The sequence below is a fragment of the Aristolochia californica genome, unplaced genomic scaffold, assembly GCF_029961685.1.
Source record: "Aristolochia californica isolate CCGP_79_NKW_82.1479 unplaced genomic scaffold, dmAriCali1.0.hap1 SCAF_15, whole genome shotgun sequence".
NCBI lineage: Eukaryota > Viridiplantae > Streptophyta > Magnoliopsida > Piperales > Aristolochiaceae > Aristolochia > Aristolochia californica.
The window spans coordinates 24,470,375-24,490,005 of NW_027181826.1; the positions used below are offsets into that span (position 1 = coordinate 24,470,375).

Sequence of the window (19,631 nt, forward strand, 5' to 3'; positions counted from 1 at the left end):
AGTGTTGGAAGATGGCCCCAAGTCCACACGACCAAGGAAGACCCACACATCCAAATGTGTTAGAAGATGGCTCAAGCCCACACGACTAAGGAAGGCCCACATAGTGGTAACATGATGGTAAATAAAGAATCATCTTATAAAGATAGCATTGATATAATTAGTTTAAGTTTTAAGGGTATAGTTGTAATAGTATAATTTATTCATCTATAAATTGAGTTTAAGGAGGAGGGTTTGGAGACAAGTCTAACTTCTTTCTTTTTGTTTTCTCTCGGTATTTTTCTTTCCTTTTCTCCGTAACCTAGAGTCCTAAAAATCAATAATGTAGTTACCCTATAATATGTCTGGGCGACGCAGAGGGAAGGATCCTCGACAGGGAACCATGGGAGAGGATTTGTTCTGGGCGATCAGAGGAGGTGGCAGCGGGAGCTTCGGCGTGATTCTTTCATGGAAGACAAAACTAGTTGAAATCCCCGCCTTCGTGACTGCCTCTACCATCCACAGAACCCTGAACCAAGGCGCGACCAAGCTGGTTAGCACGTGGCAATCCATTGCAGACAAACTTCATGAAGATCTCTTCATGAGAGTCCTCCTGATGAAGGTTGATGGAATAATCCAAGCTTCCTTCAACTCCCTGTTTCTCGGCGAAGCAAACCAGCTTCTACCCATCACTGAACAAAGCTTCCTTGAACTGAGTCTGGAAGCCAAAGACTGCAAATATGACCCGGATTCAATCTGTGCTCGAATTTGCAGGCTACTCCTCCACAGACCCAACAAATATTCTGCTGAAGAAGAACCCTCCTTACGGAAAGAGTCCCTTCAAGGAGAAATCTGATTTTGTTGAGGTACCCATCCCAGAAAAAGCCCTGGAGGGACTCTGGAAGCTGTTTCTGGGAGACAACCCGTTTGGCGAGGAAGATGAACAAGATTTCAAACTCTGCAACTCCATTTCCACACAAAAAAGGAAATATCTATAACATTCAGTACGTGGTGAAGTGGGGAGATGATGGCAAGGATGATCAACAGCATTTAGATTTCATACAGAGATTATATAGTTACATGACACCTTTTGTGTCGAAGTCTCCCAGAGGGCATATATGTTATAGAGACCTTGACTTGGGTAGCAATGGGCACAAGCCAATTAGCAGCTAGGGCTTGGGGTTTGTAGTATTACAAGGACAATTTCAGGAGATTGATGCATGTTAAAGCAGCTGTTGATAAGGGTAATTTCTTCAGGAACGAGCAAAGTATTCCTTCAATGAATTCAAATCAGAAGCGAAGAGTGAGTTAGAGTAGTAGGGGCTTCACTGTCTTGTGTTTGTTACATATAAAATCTCAACCGTCTTCATTAGTGAAAATACCATTGAAGTGAAATACTTTTTTGTGCTCTAATCAGCCAAAAAGAGGGGATTCTTTCTTTTTTTCAAGGCAAGCTTCAGAGGTTCGAACTTCAAAGTATTCATAAGAGTATATAAGATGGATTAATTTCCACAATGAACTATATAATCAGTTTCTTCTAGATTTGTGCTGAATCAGTTACAAAGAGGTGTTAAATTAGGACAGATTAATAATATCACTCCTATATCATATCTCAATTTGAATGCCACACAGAGCTCATCAACTCTTTTTACCACCTTTTTTGTTATTAAATGTTCTTTTATTTTTTTCTTTTTTCCTTTGAGATAGTGAGAGTGGACTTGAAGAACTTGAAAATAATACGAATCGAATTGACAAGGCTTTACAATTTCTGAGGACCTTCATGGAATTGACAAGAACCTTTTAACTTGCAGAGCAACTACTGATTGGGGCCAAAAGTTCAGGATAAAGAAGACCTCTTTCTCAATCTGCACCATAACCCTTGCTTAGTATGTATCGTCGCCCCTGTAACAAGTTCCACTGAATCCGGCGATCCTTTCAGTTCCACATCAAACTTCTGCAAGAGCATGGTCAAGGCCACTGTTGATTCCAAGAGAGCAAACTGGTCTCCCACACACTTCCTAGGACCCCCTCCAAATGGTAGAAAAGCAAAATCGGATATGATCTAACAGGAGGAAACGATTAGTTTTAACCATCCGTGTTTAACAGAAATAAAAGAGTTGTAAGAACAACTTATGGTGGATTACCTCATTTGGGTACATTGCTCCGGGGCTTCGTGCTGGATCAAAACCCGCCCATCCTTTGACACCCTGGCTCTCCTTTGGTACCAAGAACCTTTCAGGTTTGAACTCATTGGGTTGGTCCCAGAAATATGGAGACCTGTGAAGGTTGTATACCTGCAGAGTCAAGAGTCCAAGAATACCATACATTTAGTGTTACACCATCTTTTGTTAGTCAAATAAAAGTTTTTCACTACTTATAAAGAAGACAAACAATTAATGAGTTTTTATATCGCAGTTCTTGATGGGTCATGCCTATAGATGAGCAACAATAAGCCCCTATGTACATCTTGGATTAGTATAATCTTGATATTCTGAGCTGTAAAATTAGTATCTGTGGTTTTGTTGTGTCAGGCACTCCTTAAAAAGCAGCCACTGCTGGCTATCCTAGTTCCCTGAGGCCTGTGCGGGTTGTTGTGTCTCCCTTTTACCATGGGCTACCTCACTTTGTATCAGGCAATTGGCATCTACTAAGCCTCCGATCTATTAGGAAAAGTATTGCACTAAAGCAGTTCTTGGAGGAGAACGAGTAGAACAAATGTTCAAGTAAAATCAAAACACAGAGCTGAGAAATGTAGAAACTTAATTTATCCTAAAAAATAAAAGAACATTGCAGGGAGGGGGTTGACCAACAGACCCTGTGAGGAATATGATTAAAAAATGGGGATTATAAGAAAAATAAATTGACATTCCATGGACATTGATTTTCATTCATTCTTCAAATCACTTTTAGGTAAAGTACAACAAGCCTAGCTACGAGCTTAGCAGCACGTGTTCTATTAGAGGAACAGAATGAAATGGGTCAGGCAAAACAAATCAAATTAGTTGAAAGAAAGCTAATTAGTAGAAAGGCAACTCACAGAAACAAATATGTCGGTCCCAGCAGGAATTGCATAACCATCTTCATCACCATTATGACCTCCTGAACAATAAAATTACAAACGTGAGGCAGGTCGCAATACAAGAAGAACAAATTCGAAAAAGCCACAATGATTTATACACATGAAATAAAAATTAGATAAAATGCAAAAATACATGAGAGGTTCAAGGCAAAACCAGTTGTCACAAACCAGAGCCACAGATATTTCGTTGGGGTATGCACTTCTAAAACCTCTATTCTCCCTAACCTTGGGAAGAACTTAGTTCTCTTCCCTCACCAAATAACGGTCCCTACATGTATTTAAGGTTCACATTTTAAAACAGACAAATGGTCTCTACTTTCATCAGAAAAGTTACATTTGTCTGCTGGAATCAAGATGACCCAGATGCAGGATCAACACAATGTTAAAAAATATCTAGTTCAAATAACAGTGGTCTACCAACAAGGACCAAGTTTTTCCTTGGTGTCGTTTACATTTTCAAGGTAGCCATGCCTAGCGATATAAATATCCACCTAGTTCTCAGCTATGTTTCACTCAGGAATATTCTCCATGCTATAGTCTAAAAGAAAAAATAAAGCAAATTCAGAAGTTCATAACAGTAACTTCTTTTCATCCAGAATCTAGTGAGGTTCCATTGACAGTTTATCATGGTTATAAAGCAGGTAAGTTTCATCAGATGACTCTGCATGAGGCTTGTCTTCCTTCAACCACCCACTGCACTTCAAGCAAAATACTAGTGTTCACCTGCTGGACATTAATACCAGTATCTCAGGAAGATAATTACCTGGTATCACATCAGACTGCAGTGCACGTCTAATAAGTAGTGGTGGTTGAGGGTACATACGAAGTGCTTCCACTATTATAAGACGTATGTACCTGGAAGACAAGGAAGACAATTTCATATGAATCACAATAAGATAAAAGAACAAAATGCAAAAGGAACTTTATCTCAAGGTAGTACACTCCGTATGCCACAGGTCAGACAATTGTCCAGCCCTCTCAAGAAGCAAGTACCACAGTGAAACACTTAAAACTAAAAATCAACTCTAAGAAAGAACAGATTGGGGACATTAATTGAGGTACCTCTGCAATGAATAGACTACACTAGTCCCAGGGTCTTGCCAATTGAAAAATCCTACTATATTTGATTGACAGCCCAAAGTGAAAGTTAGAAAACCCACTTAATTGCTCATTTACAAGTTTCATTGCCCATGTATGGTCACAACACATAACATGGAATACAAAAGGGAATCATCCCTTGTATATTTTTCAGTTCTTAGTAAAATATCAGCATTCACAAAAACACATTGTGGTTTCCTGTTAGTAGACGGCATAAGGGTCAGCCAAAATGAAAACTGCTTTTTTTTAAAACCTAGATTTAAGTTTACCAGAGAAAACAAAATCAGGATTCAAGCTGAACAAGGGGATAGCACTGAATGAAGCACTTTGGTACCCCTTCTTTCCAGCAGTTATACTCTGTAAACAGATAGGCATTGTTTTCAGTCATACACTATCAAAAAACTGGAAAATAAAAAGCCATACACTATCAAAAAACTGGAAAATAAAAATAAAAATACTTAACATAAACAATATTGTCTAAGCCACGTACTCCAATTTCTTCAGACATTCAAAAGTTGGTATCCCTTGACCAACCACACAGTCTACCTCTGCCTGAGCCTTTTTCATTTTGGACGGGTTCTGCAATTCAAACTCATTCAAATATTTACATGTCTGAGAAGCTATCTAAGAAATAAATACAAGTGTTAATAGGAAAAGGAGGTTACAGACAAAGTAGTACAAGTAGAGAAGGAAGTTAGAATAATACATACCTGAGCAAGTAAAAAAACAGCCCAGGTAAGAACAGCTGCAATTGTTTCATGTCCAGCAATGAGCATGGTCATGAGGTCATCTCGAAGCTGTCAAAAGCCAAGCTAGTCAGCAAAGAAAGGCTGACGGAATTATGATATAAATCTCTTAGGTACTCTGATATTCCTCAGAGAATAGAGTGAGCCTTTAAAAACTAGCTAAAGAAGCAATAACTGATAGGACCTTAAAAGTTTATTTGTTTGTCATCCTTTTTTTTTTTTAGACATTCTCCTGAAAATCATCTTATCTGGAACTTTTCTTCTTTTTGAAAGTTGAAGAAATTAACTAGCTAAGGAAAGGATTAAAAAGGGCATGCACAGATTCTTTATAAAGAAGCACAGAATAAAACGACACTACAGACAATAGGAAATATAGGCAACAAGTTGTCCTCAACCATTTCCTTCTTTTACAAGAGAGTTGGCTGGGGAATTTGTTGATCTTACAAAACATTTGGAAAAAATAATAAAAAAAGTATCTAATACTTTTTATTTTTCAATATTTTTTTTTATTATTACTTCTCCATATTTCATTTGATCCTAACTATTATTCTGGCATTCTTCTTCACACATTGCCCATTGTAAAGCTGGTTTTGGCAATCACAAAGTTTCCCCAACAAGCTTCATGACTTTCAGAAAGGCAAGACAAAACTCATGCATATTTCTTAGTAACATCACAAGAGCAACAAGGAACAAACTTTACATTCCTAATGCTTACCTGGCGATCATCAACATCAGCACCCCTCATATCAACAAGAAACCGGAGTAAACTTGCATCCTGTAATCTTAGTCCAAACATTAAAAAATAACCAAATTAATGTAATTGTCATCAAATATATTCATCTTCTTTGCCTGCAAGATAAAAATATACTTATAATTCTAAAATATGGTACAACATAGGCTTTCAGATTATGGTAACAAAACATAAACTCCTCTTGAAGTTGCAGACTCACCTTCAAATTCGTGTAATCCCTTTGTTGAAGCTTCTCAACATCAGTTTCCTAAAATGTAAGAAAGGAGGTTACCAAAATCCAGTTTTTAAACAATATTTCCACAATTTATCTTCACATTTAAATTTCCCCTGACCACATCTAAAAGATTAACTGGCGATATTTAGCTGCAATAAATTTACTAGGTCAGTACTTCAAAATTGATACCCATTTCTAGATTGACTTGGCCTAACCTGCCTTGTTTCCTTGGCATTCTTTATGAGTCCATCAAGACAATCATTTATGACCTTGAGATCCCTCTGAAACTTTCTTTGCCTTGGAACAATCCATTTTGCAAAGGGGAGCTTCCAGTAAGGGATATAGAATGTCGATCTGTGTTCAGCTTCAAAAAGGGTACCATATACTGCCTGCAACATATACAGAACCAATAATATAAGCAACCAACTGTCCTTTTTTCCTCTTTAGTCCTTCTAAATTGAGGAGACAGTTATGCAAAAAAAACACCTCTCAAAGCCAACCTCCATAAAGGTGGAGACAATGAGCCACAACATCGTCCACAAAAACTATGCTTAGAAATTTCATCAGAATGGATGTACTGTTTTGAGCATGGAGAATAAAATATGATTTTTTCAATATTAAACTCAAGTGTCATAAACCATAAACACTTTTCAGAGTGTTTTATTTATGTAATTTTTTCAGGCAACTATAGATGGAAAATAAAATTAAAAAATTAATCATTTTTTTCTTGTCAAGAGGTTGTGCTCTCTGTTATGAAAAAGCCAGTAGATACATACACACATGTCATAGTCATTAAAATGCTGTTACTACAGTGCCTACACTTTGAACAATTGGTATGTCACTGCAGTTATTGCCAGCTACTATGAGGTCTTCTCAGTGGAATCCCACTCAAGTAAATGCAGATGTTAACAATACACAAGTTCTTCATTTAACAAATGCATCCTGGATGATTCTAAGATTCTGAAGCTTTCCTTCTAGATGCAAAAACATACACAAAATAGAGATATCTTGAAGAAAACATATTTGTAACTGATGAATAGCCAGATTTTGAAATAAAAATAAATGAAGAGCCTCAAAGGTTAGGCTGTTTAAATGAAGCGCACATCAGAAGATTCCTCATATTATCTGACACAATTATATGGATTAAAGAAGAAAGTATAACATCGTAGATCATAGGATACATTTGAACCTTAATAACTGGAGATTCTTTAGTGACGGACCCAAAGTCATAGTTGAATACACCAAGCCCAACAATATCAAGTGCCAAACTCGAAAACTCAGCTTCAAGATCTGACTCAATTGCACTTCCTCCACTCATTTTTTCTCTTTCTAAAAGCTTTTCAAATTTTTCAACTGTTTTTTCAGAGCATTGGGTGAATACTTTGACCATGGCTTCCAAGTATATGGCATGAAACCCAGGTGCAATAACTGGTACCACAGAAAACATAAATGTCAGTTTCACCATAAAATATCATTATTAATACTAAATTGCCATAATATCTCTTTGGACTGTACTCTTGTAAGTTTCAACTCCAAATATTAGGTCAAACCTTGACAATTAGCAGAATGCTCTCCTTAGTTACAAACAAAATACCAACCTTTTTATAGCAACATTCCATATAAGTTCCTCTTAGCAATTTACGCAAGAATAATGACTATCACAAAGAGCTAATAGTGGCTGCATTTGTAGCTAAGGAATGGATGCTTAAATAATGTGTAAAACAAACAAACAGCCTAGGAAGCTCATACGAACTAACAACAGAAAAAGCAGGAAAGATAAAGATGATCCAAAGAGATGACAGCAGGTGAAAATTGTAAAATATGAGTAGAAAATTGATTACATGTACAACCTATACCCCAGTGAAACCTGAACCCAAGACCTCATACTAGAACCACCTCATGAGGTCATTGAGCAAAAGGACCAATCCAGCAGCCTAGGAGGGGCAATATGATCCAAGAAGAGAAACTGTCCCTTATACTATTGGTTATTGATACAGAAACACCTGGGTCTAATCCTTGTGAACTTAACCCCACCAACAATGCAACAGCCTACAATAAACTAATGCAACAAATCTTTTAGGCCCAAAATATATTAGCAACATAGTTGGCGATTAATTTGCATATAGAAGGAACAACCATTAGTATTCTTCAGACATTTACATCATTTTGATCTGTTTATGCTCCTGAATAATTAAAAAAAAATCAGATACCAAGAAATTTCCTCACATAAATTGTGGAAGGTTAAAAAATATGCTGCAGTCAATGGTAGCACTCATAATGATTTGTTTAAATAGATGCAGCACCTTAATATATAACCAAAGTCAGAGAAATAATCCGACTACAACAGCATAAATAGTAGCCCTTTGCACAAAATTGAGCCACAAATAAATCATGGAAAGGAGTGGTATGTACTGAAGTGTCACTTGCTGTCTGTAGTCTGTGTTGCCTTGAATTACACTGGAGGTCTTAACAAGAGGATGCTACCACTCTACCATAATTAAGTTCAGAGAAATAAAGGTGTACCGTAATCACATTAATATGTGAAAAGGCCTAATTAGAAAAGTAACGCAACATGCTTCAAGTACAGTACTTTTTACAACCTCTTCTTCTCTGTTTCCAAGTTTCGAGATCTGCTGGTATAAGCCCTTTTCCCATTATTGGTTCCAAGATGTCAGCAAGAACTCCCTACGAAATAATTGGCAATGTAAGCAACCATGACAGACCATAAAGGGTCTGATTTAGTCACGTCATCTAGGAGATGCCAATGAAGTAAAGTAAGTACCTTGTCATAGGCATATGCATTTTCACGAAGAATGTGTCGTGCAACGATGGGGTCAGACACAACAACAAATGCTTTGGGTCCAAAAGCCAGTTTATAAACTGCACCATGCTGCCAATGGAAATAAAATCTTATGGTATTTGAAGACTACATAATCCTGTCATATAAAAAATTAGCAAATGTCCTTTGTTGTTGTAAATGACTACCCAGAGTCGAAGTCCAAAAATGCCATCAAGTATAAAAGACAAAAATCAGAATGATATAGAGGAGTACCTCTAAGAACCAATCATACAAGGAAAAAAAAAGAGGTTTTCCAAAAAGATCAGAGACAGCTCCTTCTGCAATTGGCATTGATCCAACACTTCCTCCACTTAGCAAATTAGTAAGGAGGTTGCTTGCATTATCAATTAAGTTTCTTCTGGTCTTTGACTCTTCAGTACGGGTTGACTGGCATCTGCAAGAGAACCAGGGTCTACCAAATAACTACAATATGCTGATTGAAAGATACGTATTGTATGCTAAGACTGTGAGAATTTCCACTAAAATTAATTAAGAAGAAAGTATAACTTTTATAAATGGAAAACAGGACAAAATAGTATATCAAACACATGGATTTTACAACTATCTACATTAAATTGTCAATACTCACAAATGCAAATCATCAACCCAAGTATTTTAAACTGCTCAAAATATGAGTTCCATCTCTATGCATGGTGGGTATTCTCATGCTAAACCTTTAAAGTAACTATCAAAGTCTATCAATCCAGATTACTCTGCTTTTCCTGCACAAAATTAAATTTTTTTTTTATCCCTCCACTAAAGTAAACATCAAGAATCTGAGTGGAGAAGTGTCATAGCCATGAAGAAAGCCAACGGAATTTCAGTATGGTTGATAGTCAATTCCTAAACTTTTCTCCTCGAGCTCCACAGTTTAATAATTCTGTTCCAATCAGGACATTGAGACTTTCGATAGCCAAAGTCCCCCTATGCAGTATATAAACAATACAAATCAAATCAGAACAATGAAAAAATGAGACTCAGTTCAGAAATGGAAAAGAAAAATTGAAAACAAGTCAGAGATATTCTATTTTCAACAATTCCTTTGAAATATTTAAACGAGATGTACAAACTTGGGTGTCAATCCCCAGAGTCATAGTCTCATAGATTAAAGAAAAACGACATTGGATGCTTTCGTTTATAACTCTAATACGGGAAAGACCAATAACACAATCTACGTGGAGAATTGTGACCAGCAGGATAGGCGCCAATGGAATTTATTGAAACTCTCCACACCACATGAAAGAAAATTTTCTGTCTAGCTCCAGACTCACCTTCTTCTTTTCATATCAAGACGCAAATATAGTGTCATTTCTTCCCTCGAGATATCTCAAAAGACCTCAAATGCATTACAATATGAATATAAACAGTCTACAAAGCAAGCGAACGATAAAAAAGAAGTAAAGACAGACCTGGTATGAAACGATTTCTTAGAAATATTTACATGGGGAGTACAGTTCGAGTGTAAACTCCTAGTATATAAAACACCCATCTTCAGACTGCTGGCTCCCTGGAAACTCCCATTGACGGCTGTCGGTAACTGCAGTAGAGCGGTAGCCATAACCAGAGGGAGAACAGAGAGGAACACGCACGGTAATGGTGATAATGCCCACCTGCTCCAGCTGAACAAAAGACTACTCTTGGGCGCTCATAGATTTAAGTAAAACGACCGTCATATTATCGCCCTGACTTAGTGCCCCTGTGGAGTAGATTTTGGTAGCGAGTAATGACAGAGCACATGAACAGTCCAAGAATTTACTGCATAGTTTTTTGTCCAGACTCAACAATAGTTATCCACAGTTTCGTCCAATGAATCCCCTGCTGATCATTCCGTAGTCAAATTGAAGATCGTATTCGTCCATGATCAGGTACAGAGAAATCTGAAAAGATGGTACGCAAAAGGGAATTTGCGTTCGGAAAAAAATGTAATCTTAAATGCCTCTGATGGAATCTTGCCCATTTTATTAGCTAGCAACAATCAAGAAAAACAGAGCTCCACTCTAAAGCTCAAACATGGTGCGCACTTAAAAGAGTGGGGTATTGCCGTAATGGGTTCTTGACCGTGAATATTCGAAAAAGAGAAATGGGAGTGGGGAAGCCACTACTGCTCTTCGATCTGCATCGTCAAAAGGCTCTTTTCTATCCAAATGACGTCTACATTATCAATATTTCGACTTTAATAAGCGTTTTTTAACTCAGATTGCAACCCTCTGCGCAGATTATGAAATTAATGATATGTTTATGGTAGGATTTTTTTAAGGGAGGAGGCAACTCTTGTTGAATTCCTGATGAGTCTTTCGACTGCTAATTCGTACTATTATGATGAATTGCTAACAGGGATTACTTATTTAGAAGAAAAGAGATATTCACTCAAGAAGACATCCTCAATCTAAGGCCTTTACTAACCATAGTCATAAAGAACGAAGGAAAAATTAACGTCAATCTGGACAAACATCACTAAGGCAGCGTAATGACTAAGATGGGATTTAATGGATCTTTTGGACCACTTGGTCCACAATAGGAGTGCACTCATTTTTCATTATAGAGGGAATCTAACCCAAACTGATTCGACCTATGTCAACATGAGAGGGAATAAGGGAGAGTTAGTCAACAAAATGAAAATTTGATCTTCATCTTCATCTTCATCTTCATCTTCATCTTATGCATCTACATGATCTTCATCTTTGAAATGGGTGTTAGTGTGGACAACTTCATCTTCGAAATCTTCGAAATAGGGTGGACAACTTCATCTTAGAAATTTAAAACCATTGATTTTATTAATTATAAAAATAAGTTAATTAAACCAAATGTTTGAGTTACCAATATTTTAATTACCACTATTAAATCACTAATACAATAGAGTAAATAAAAAAATTTATGATTAATGAATAAAAAGTATTATATTAATAACATAAGATAGCTTTTTTACATGGTATTAATTAATAATATATTTTGACAAAATTAAATGTAATTAATTAATCAAATTCATACTTTAATTATATTTTATTTACCATAGACTTAAATATGAAGTTTAATATAGTAATAAAATTGAACAAAAATAATAAATAAATACATATACAACTTTGTTAATAACCTAAAAAAAAGATTATTCTAATAACGAGTTCGTGCCTTTAATATTAAAATCATCAAGTTACAAGTTTAGTACATATAAACGACGCATGTTCAAAAGTAATAAGATACAACCATCATTTATCGTTCCACATGGAAGTCGATATGGCATCTTGAAATTGTGCGGTTCTTGTGGATTCTAATGCACTCTGCCTCCGAAAGCCTGTTACTTGGCTACCCACATCCTCAATACCATCGCAATCGTCGCTGTCTGTATACATTTTACATAAAATTGAATATAATCCCTACATAAAATTAGGCATAACCTATATATATAATACATGTATAAGATTGGGCATAACCTCTTATTAAAATTGAGCATAATCTATGTATATAATACCTGTATAAAATTCGGCATGACCTCTACTTAAAATTAGGCATAATCAATATACATAATACCTGCATAAACACTCCATAAACACTCCATGGAATTGTTTATATACACTCCATAAAATAGTTTAAACACTCCATACACTGCATAACATTATAAATAAACTCCATATAATAATCAAACACAACAAAATTAAATAAAATATCACTATCAATTTACATTCGCCCAAATAAAAACTATAAATCCATTATAAATTTACAAACAATAATTGTTTCTCTTCATGCTAGTTATTCCTCGCCCATTTCCCCCTATTAACTGATCTCCAAATCTTCTCCTTGATTGATCTTTCTCTTGTAGAGGAGGCAACTCCTTCAATACTGCAATTGTTACATCATCAGCATTCCCCTAACATGCAAGTAAGAACATCCAGAATAAATCTATGATTATGGTAAAAAAAAAAAGGGCCAATTCTTTACTAGTTTACTTTTAACAATCTAAAAATTCTGAATAGGGATATAAATATTGCCCTGATGAGACATTCTCAAGCAGGCCTCCGGACTCAAAAGTCTCCTACTCCAAAAAAATAAGATTGGAAAACAAAATCTTAGAACAACAGTTGAAATGGCATTGGTCAACAAGTTCTCAACAATATTAAAAGTAGGATATATCAATCTCAAGTAGCTGTCTATCAGGCAAATCTAATACAACACAAAATTAATAAAAAAAAAATAGAGTTTAGACTTACCTTATGAAATTTGAGAAAAATCAAAGCCGATGGGTTAAATCGAACTACAAAAAAAAGAAAATACCATGTGGTGGTTATGTATAACACCCGAATCTCCTCACCATATGGCAAAAACATTCCATAGCACTTCAAAAATCCTCAATAACATTTTAAAATATTTCAAAATTAATTAAACTATTTTCACTACTGCATATGCACTAAACAATGAGAAAACACACACATCAAGTCCAAATTCACCGAACACCCCTGGTAGAGCCCCATATAACTTTGCAGTCACTACGAACTATACCTCGTCAATGATGGGGGTCGGGTTTCATTGGTTAATGGACGCCCGTGTAAGCGACTCAGCCTTGTTTGAATTGGACTAAAAACCCCTAAATACTAATTCCAGAACTTAATCCCTTAAAAGCCCAAAACCCTAAACCCTAATTCCAAACCCTAAACCAAAAAAACCATAAACCCCCTAAACCTTAAAAACTCTAATCCCTAAAATACCCTAAATCCTTAAACTAAACCCTAAACCCTAAACCCCTTAAACCTTAAAAACCCTAATCCCTAAAATACCCTAAATCCTTAACCTAAACCCTAAACCCTAAACCCGAAACACAAACCATAAAAAAAAAACCTAAACCATCAAACCCTAAACCCTATCACCTACTAAACTCTAAACCCTAAACACTAATTCCATAACTTAATACAGTAAAAGCCCTAAACCCTAAACCCTACACCCTAATTCCAAACCCTAAACCCAAAAAAACTTATAGCTTAAAAACACAAAACTTCCAAAACCTTAAAAACCCTAAACCCCCTAAACCTTAAAAGCCCAAATCCCTAAAATACCCTAAATCCTTAACCATAAACCCTAAACCCTAATTACCGGACCCTTAAATACCGAGCAGCAAACCCTAAAAATAATCCATACACGAATCCAGAATTTCGACTATAAACCATAACCCTAAATCCCAAAATAATGCACAAATAACCCCCAATTACGCACTGAAAATAAATTTAAATCAAATAAAACACTAATTTAATATAAAAAAATTAGGGTCTAGGCATACCTTCTGAAATTTGGGGAAATCCGAAGCCGAAGAGTGAAATCGATACCTAATCGAAGTAGATATTCAGCAATTGATGCCCAAATGTCCAAAATCGAAGAAAATCGAAATGGAAATGGGAAAATCGAACGAAATCAGAAGGTATTTTCGGGGGAAAGGAGACTAGCCATAGAGATAAGGGAGTGGGAGGCTGAAAGGGAGAAGAGAGGGAGAAGACAGAGAAGAAAGGGAGGTCGGGAGGGAATAGAGAGAGAGAAGCGAGAGAGAGTGAGTCCGAGAGAAGAGAGGGAGTCACGGAGACGAGAGAGGGGGTGCGAGAGAGAGGGCGAGGCCGAGAGAAGACCGAAAGATGAGGCCGGAGACGAGAGGGAACTGAGACGGTGGCCGAAGACGAAGGACGAGATCGATTTTGGCAGCAACGACGTCGGGGGCGCAGGGAGACAGAGAGGGAGTGCGGGAGAGAGGAAGAAAAAATGAGAAATGACGACGAGCGATGGGGGGTGCGAGGAGAGAGAGGGGAAAAATCGAGCGTCGCCCGTCCTTCAATTCAAAGAAGATCAAACAAGGCCTTCTTCCACATGATCGAAATTAAACCGTGGAGATGAAGGACCCCTTCATCCCCTGCATCGAGATGAAACTTCATATGCGCTCTACTAACAACTTCAAGTGTTGAAGGGCGTTATGTGGTTGAAGATCATCTCGTCCTTCAAGTTGACTAACCCCCCATATATGTCAACATGAACTTCAATTTTAAATTCAATTTCAAATAATTTGAATCATCTACTTTAACTTCAAATTTGGTGTTAGTACAGATGAATTCATGTGCACTGGAAAACTATTTCCAGTGTTGGTGCCCCAAAATGAGAAAAATATAAAAAATAAGAGAATGAGTAACTTGTAATAATATACTTAATTAAAACATAATACCTAAACCTCAAATTAGGTAAAAAAACATGATTACTACACTAATAAATAATTTAATGTATAATTAAAATATACTAATTAATTAAATTAGATATTATATTAATTAAATTAGATATTATATTAATTAATGATTGTAATTTATTGTATATTAATACAGTAATTACACGAGCCAATTAACTGTGTACATGATTAATTATTAAAATAGATAAATAAGGTTAAAAATAACATAAACAAATATAATAAATTAAGTTATTAATTTATTAATAACATAAGATATAATTTAACATAAAAAAGAATGATTAAACAAAAAGAATTGATCAAATGCCAACTTTAACACACTATATATTTTTACATATTATTAATTAATAATATTTTTTATTAAATTTAAAAATATTGGTTTTATTAATTATAAAAATGGGTTAATTAAACCAAAATAATTTATCAAATTTTTTATTTAATAATTTTTTTAATTACCAAGATTAAATCACTAATATAATACATTAATTAAAAAAATAAATATAATGAATAAACAAAAATCGGTGATCCATCAACAAAACTATATTTGTTTTTTACTGTTAAAGTCATAGTCATGAAATGACTACATGTATAATAATTATCCTTAATGAGGAGTTGTGGTACAAGAACCAGCACACGCTGATCTGAATAGTGAAGATACAGCGGATGATTGGGATTAGCAAGGTTAGCCATGCTTGCAAAATCCTTTTTTTTAAACCGAGTTGACCCGGATTAACTCGCCTGAACTCGGGCAGTCGAGTCTGAGACTCGGGCAGAACCAGTGTGGGTTTAATTTTTCCTAACTTCGGAAAAATTAAATCGGCAGCAGTTCATCTTTTTCCTCACGGCGCTGTGACGGAGGCTCTGCAACGAAGGCGGACCTGGGGCGGCGCTACGAGGCTTGCGACGGAGGCGGCCCCATAACGGAGATGACGCTACGCTGGAGGCGCTGCAACAGAGGCGCTCCGACCGGGAAAGGGGGCGTTGTGAGGGCTGCGACGGACACAACGCTATGTCGGAGGCCCTGTGACTGAGCAACTTTGCGATAGGAGCTGCCACGGAGTCGTGCGACGATGTTCGGCGTAGGGAGGGAGAAGGGAGAGGGAGGCCGAGAGGGAAAATAAAATTTTAGAGGAAGAAGAGACCGAGAGCAGATGAAGCATACCGAGAGAGAGAGAGAGAAGAGTGTGGGAGAGAAAAAAAAAATTCGGCCTTCCCCGACAACACATCCTGACGCATGATATCCAAAAAACTAAGGGAATCCTGAATCCGGAAATTAAACCGGCATCATCCTCGGATTCATCCAATTTATAACAATGTCAAGAGATGACCGGAATAATACGATTGAAGTTCATCTCCTGATTCAAGTGGACTAATGATTCTTTAATTAAACAAGACAATTTATCATACCAAATCCATTTTCTTTTGATTTCATCATTTTTATTTATTCTATATATAGAGGGATGATCGTGCAAAAAATAGGAAACAACTATTTTGGGCGTCCGATTTTGATCAACGGTAAAGGCAAAAGTTTGTGTTCATCCCCGCTCATTCTCTCTTATTTCACCTTTGCCTAAGCCATTGCCTCCGTCACCATTTGTTGTTTGTTTGAGAGACTAAACAAAATAGCCACTTCGAGAGACGGAATAAACTAGCATATATAAAGGGATGATCAGGTACGAAATTGAGTTTTGTGCAAAAAATTCGAAACGGCTATTCTGGTTGTCAGATCTTGATCAATGGTGAAGGTGAAAGTTCGCGTTCATCCCTGTTCATTTCCTCTCATTTTGCCTTAGCCTAAGACATCGCCTCGCCTCTTCTTCGCCATCACCATTCATTGTTTGCCTGAGAGCTTCATTCCAACCAACGTTGTTCGTCGTTCACCGGAGAGCCTCTTCCTAGCCTCCATCGCCCCTCACCTCTTATTCGAAAATCCTTTTCAATAGCCTCACATTCCCTCCCACGTAGCATCTCCATCGTTGTCATTGGTCACCGGACCTCACCTCGTCCTCGAAAATGAAAATCCCTCTCACTCTCAATTGCCTCTCATTCTCGATGACACCTCTCGTTCCCTCTCATTCTCAGTAACACCTCTCATTCCATCTCATTCTTGCCTCTGTCAGCCTTCCTTTGTCCCCATCCACACACATGGCCTCCACACTGACCCTCACCTCTTCCACCTTTCTTCTCTTTCGTTTTGTCTTTCCCTACCACCAATGCTTCTCACTAAGACATTGGCCCTCCACAATCTTCTCACTCATACGCCAACTCGATGAAAGGTAAGGTCACATTTGAAAGGTAAGCTCACTAGTAGATATACACATTGGCTAAACTCAATGATGTACCTTTACTTGTGGATGGTAATTTGCAAACCCCTTGGAGAAGCATAGGGTCATCCTATCCAATCACTCGGGAGAGCGAATAGAGGAAGAAGGAGAGGACAACGTTGCTACTTTTGTCTAAAAAATAGGGTGGCTGCACCTAGGGGTGGCTTTGAACCGAGCCGGTTTGAGTTCGGCTTGGTTCGATTCGTTATCTCTGGATCTCGGCTCAAGCTCTAGATCAGAAATCGACCAGAGCCACCTAGCTCGCGAGCCGACTCGTTAATTTAACAAGTAACGATTCGGGAATTGGTGGGATTTTCAGGAGTCATCTCTGGATCGGGGGGGTGTGGCTGCGCCGTTCTTCCCTCCGGCCACAATGAAGACCACCCCAGCCAGCCGGAGCCGCATAGAACCCCCCCACCCCACCCCACCCGATATTCCTTCTCTCTTCTCTCATCGTCGATTTACAGCTGAAATCGGTCGACCCCGTTGCCGCCGTTCGCCCCTCAAGCCACAGCGGACCGCTCCCGTCTGCCGGCGCCGCCACCCCCCCTCGCCGCCCGTCTCGCCAGCACCGAGACAACCTAAGTTCTAGGGGGAAAATAATTTTCCCCCTTGGACGCGTCGTCCCGCACTGCGTGCGAACTCGGATGTGGGCTTTCACACTTGTGAGTTTTGCACGTGCGGGATTTTTTTTATTAAAAAAAAAAACCCTTCATCCGATCCGGACGATGTGATTCCATCTGCCCCAGCCACTACCTTACCCTTCCTTCGGACAATACAATTCCGTCCGCCTCAACCACCTCTAGTGTCGCTGCTCTTCCATCGGATGAGGCAATTCCATTCGCACTAACTGTTTTCAGCGTCGCTGCTCTGCCACCTGATGATGAAATTCCGCCCGCACCAACCGCCTCTAATGCAACTGCTCTTCCACCTGACGATGAAATTCCGTCCGCACTAGCCGCTTGCTCTGCCACCTGACGATGAAGTAATTTTAATATTTTTAATGACATTAAGTAACTAGTAGTAGAAAAGTATTTTTTAATCTGACAATAACTAATGTTATTTTTTTATTTTTGTCATAGGTGGAGATTTTGCTCATGCAGGGATGTATATATTTCTAGCATGAAGATAAACAACTATAGTTTGTAAATTTATAATATATTTATAGATTTTGTTTAGGTGATTATAAATTGATAGTGATATTTCATTTAATTTTGTTGTGTTTGATTATTGTATGGAGTTTATTCATAATGTGATGCAGTGTATGGAGTATTTAGACTATTTCATGGAGTGTATGAAGTGTATAAACAATTTCATGGAGTGTTTATGGAATGTATAGGCAATTTTATGGAGTGTTTATGCAGGTATTATGTGTATAGATTATGCCCAATTTTAAGTAGAGGTTATGCCTAATTTTATACAGGTATTATATACATAGATTGTGCTCAATTTTAAGTAGAGGTCATGCCCAATCTTATACATGTATTATATATATAGGTTATGCCCAATTTTATGTAAAATGTATGCATATTTTTATATATAATTTATTTGGTATATATTTTTTGAAAAGTTTTTAATGTATGTTGAAGCTCGAGCTCGGCTCGAACTCGATTAAAATTTTTGGGCTCGAGCTCGATAACAATTTTAGGCTCGAGAAGAAGCTTGGCTCAAAGCGTAGCTCGAAATATTTAAATCAAACTCGGTTCGAACATAAACAGGTTCGGGCTCGGCTCGGCTCGATGCTACCCCTAGCTACACCCCATCCACTGTTTTCCACACCATGAGAGAGATCCACAGGTCAAAGGAGGCGAAAGCAGAGCTCCTCCTCCTTTGCAGGTATAGAGATAGGGTTATGTCATCCATTCCTTTGTGTTATGCAGAAATAAGGTCACATTTGAAAGTTACCTAGGGGAGGTTAGTGCAGTTTGAAAGTGACGGTAGGTTAGTCAACTTGATGTAAGAGATGAACTTTAGCTGCCTTATTCAGTTCATCTTCTGACGTCGTTAGTGGAGCACTAATATTCAAGTCATGTACATGAATAAGATGAATCCAAAAATCATCTCTATAGTTTAATTTCGGGAATTTGGTTTCTGCAGTATATAGTTAACATACTAATTCAATTTAATAAAACTTTACAAAAATTTTAAATAAATTTATATAATTCATAAACTATTTCACATAAATGAACTAAATTATTATATATTATTCATTTATAAATTATTAAAATAAAATAAAAATTGTTACATTTTTTTAGTGATAACTTCTTTATTTATGTAAAGCATTGAATAATATGTGAAATATGAATTACTATACTAATTAATTTTTAATGAAAATAATTTAAATTTAAGTTAAATATATTTCACTTGTTTAAAATAGCACAAGTATTCAACTTATTATTTAT

General features: G+C 37.1%; 1 protein-coding gene and 1 pseudogene across 1 annotated transcript; one reads left to right on the forward strand and one right to left on the reverse strand.

The window, feature by feature from the left end:
• The first annotated feature begins 237 nt into the window (after nucleotides 1-237).
• Nucleotides 238-1,432, forward strand: LOC137951293 (berberine bridge enzyme-like 26; annotated as a pseudogene).
• Nucleotides 1,433-1,703: 271 nt separating this feature from the next.
• Nucleotides 1,704-10,346, reverse strand: LOC137951796 (cytochrome P450 97B2, chloroplastic). Its single transcript, XM_068798712.1, has 14 exons — nucleotides 10,113-10,346; nucleotides 8,917-9,097; nucleotides 8,647-8,754; nucleotides 8,465-8,549; nucleotides 7,054-7,292; nucleotides 6,080-6,253; nucleotides 5,850-5,897; nucleotides 5,615-5,674; nucleotides 4,864-4,950; nucleotides 4,644-4,732; nucleotides 3,819-3,910; nucleotides 3,014-3,075; nucleotides 2,121-2,270; nucleotides 1,704-2,038 (listed from the first exon to the last, which is right to left on the reverse strand). Exons 1-14 carry the CDS (start codon nucleotides 10,259-10,261, stop codon nucleotides 1,814-1,816), a joined length of 1,749 nt encoding a protein of 582 aa, XP_068654813.1. The 5' UTR covers nucleotides 10,262-10,346; the 3' UTR covers nucleotides 1,704-1,813.
• Nucleotides 10,347-19,631: the final 9,285 nt, after the last annotated feature.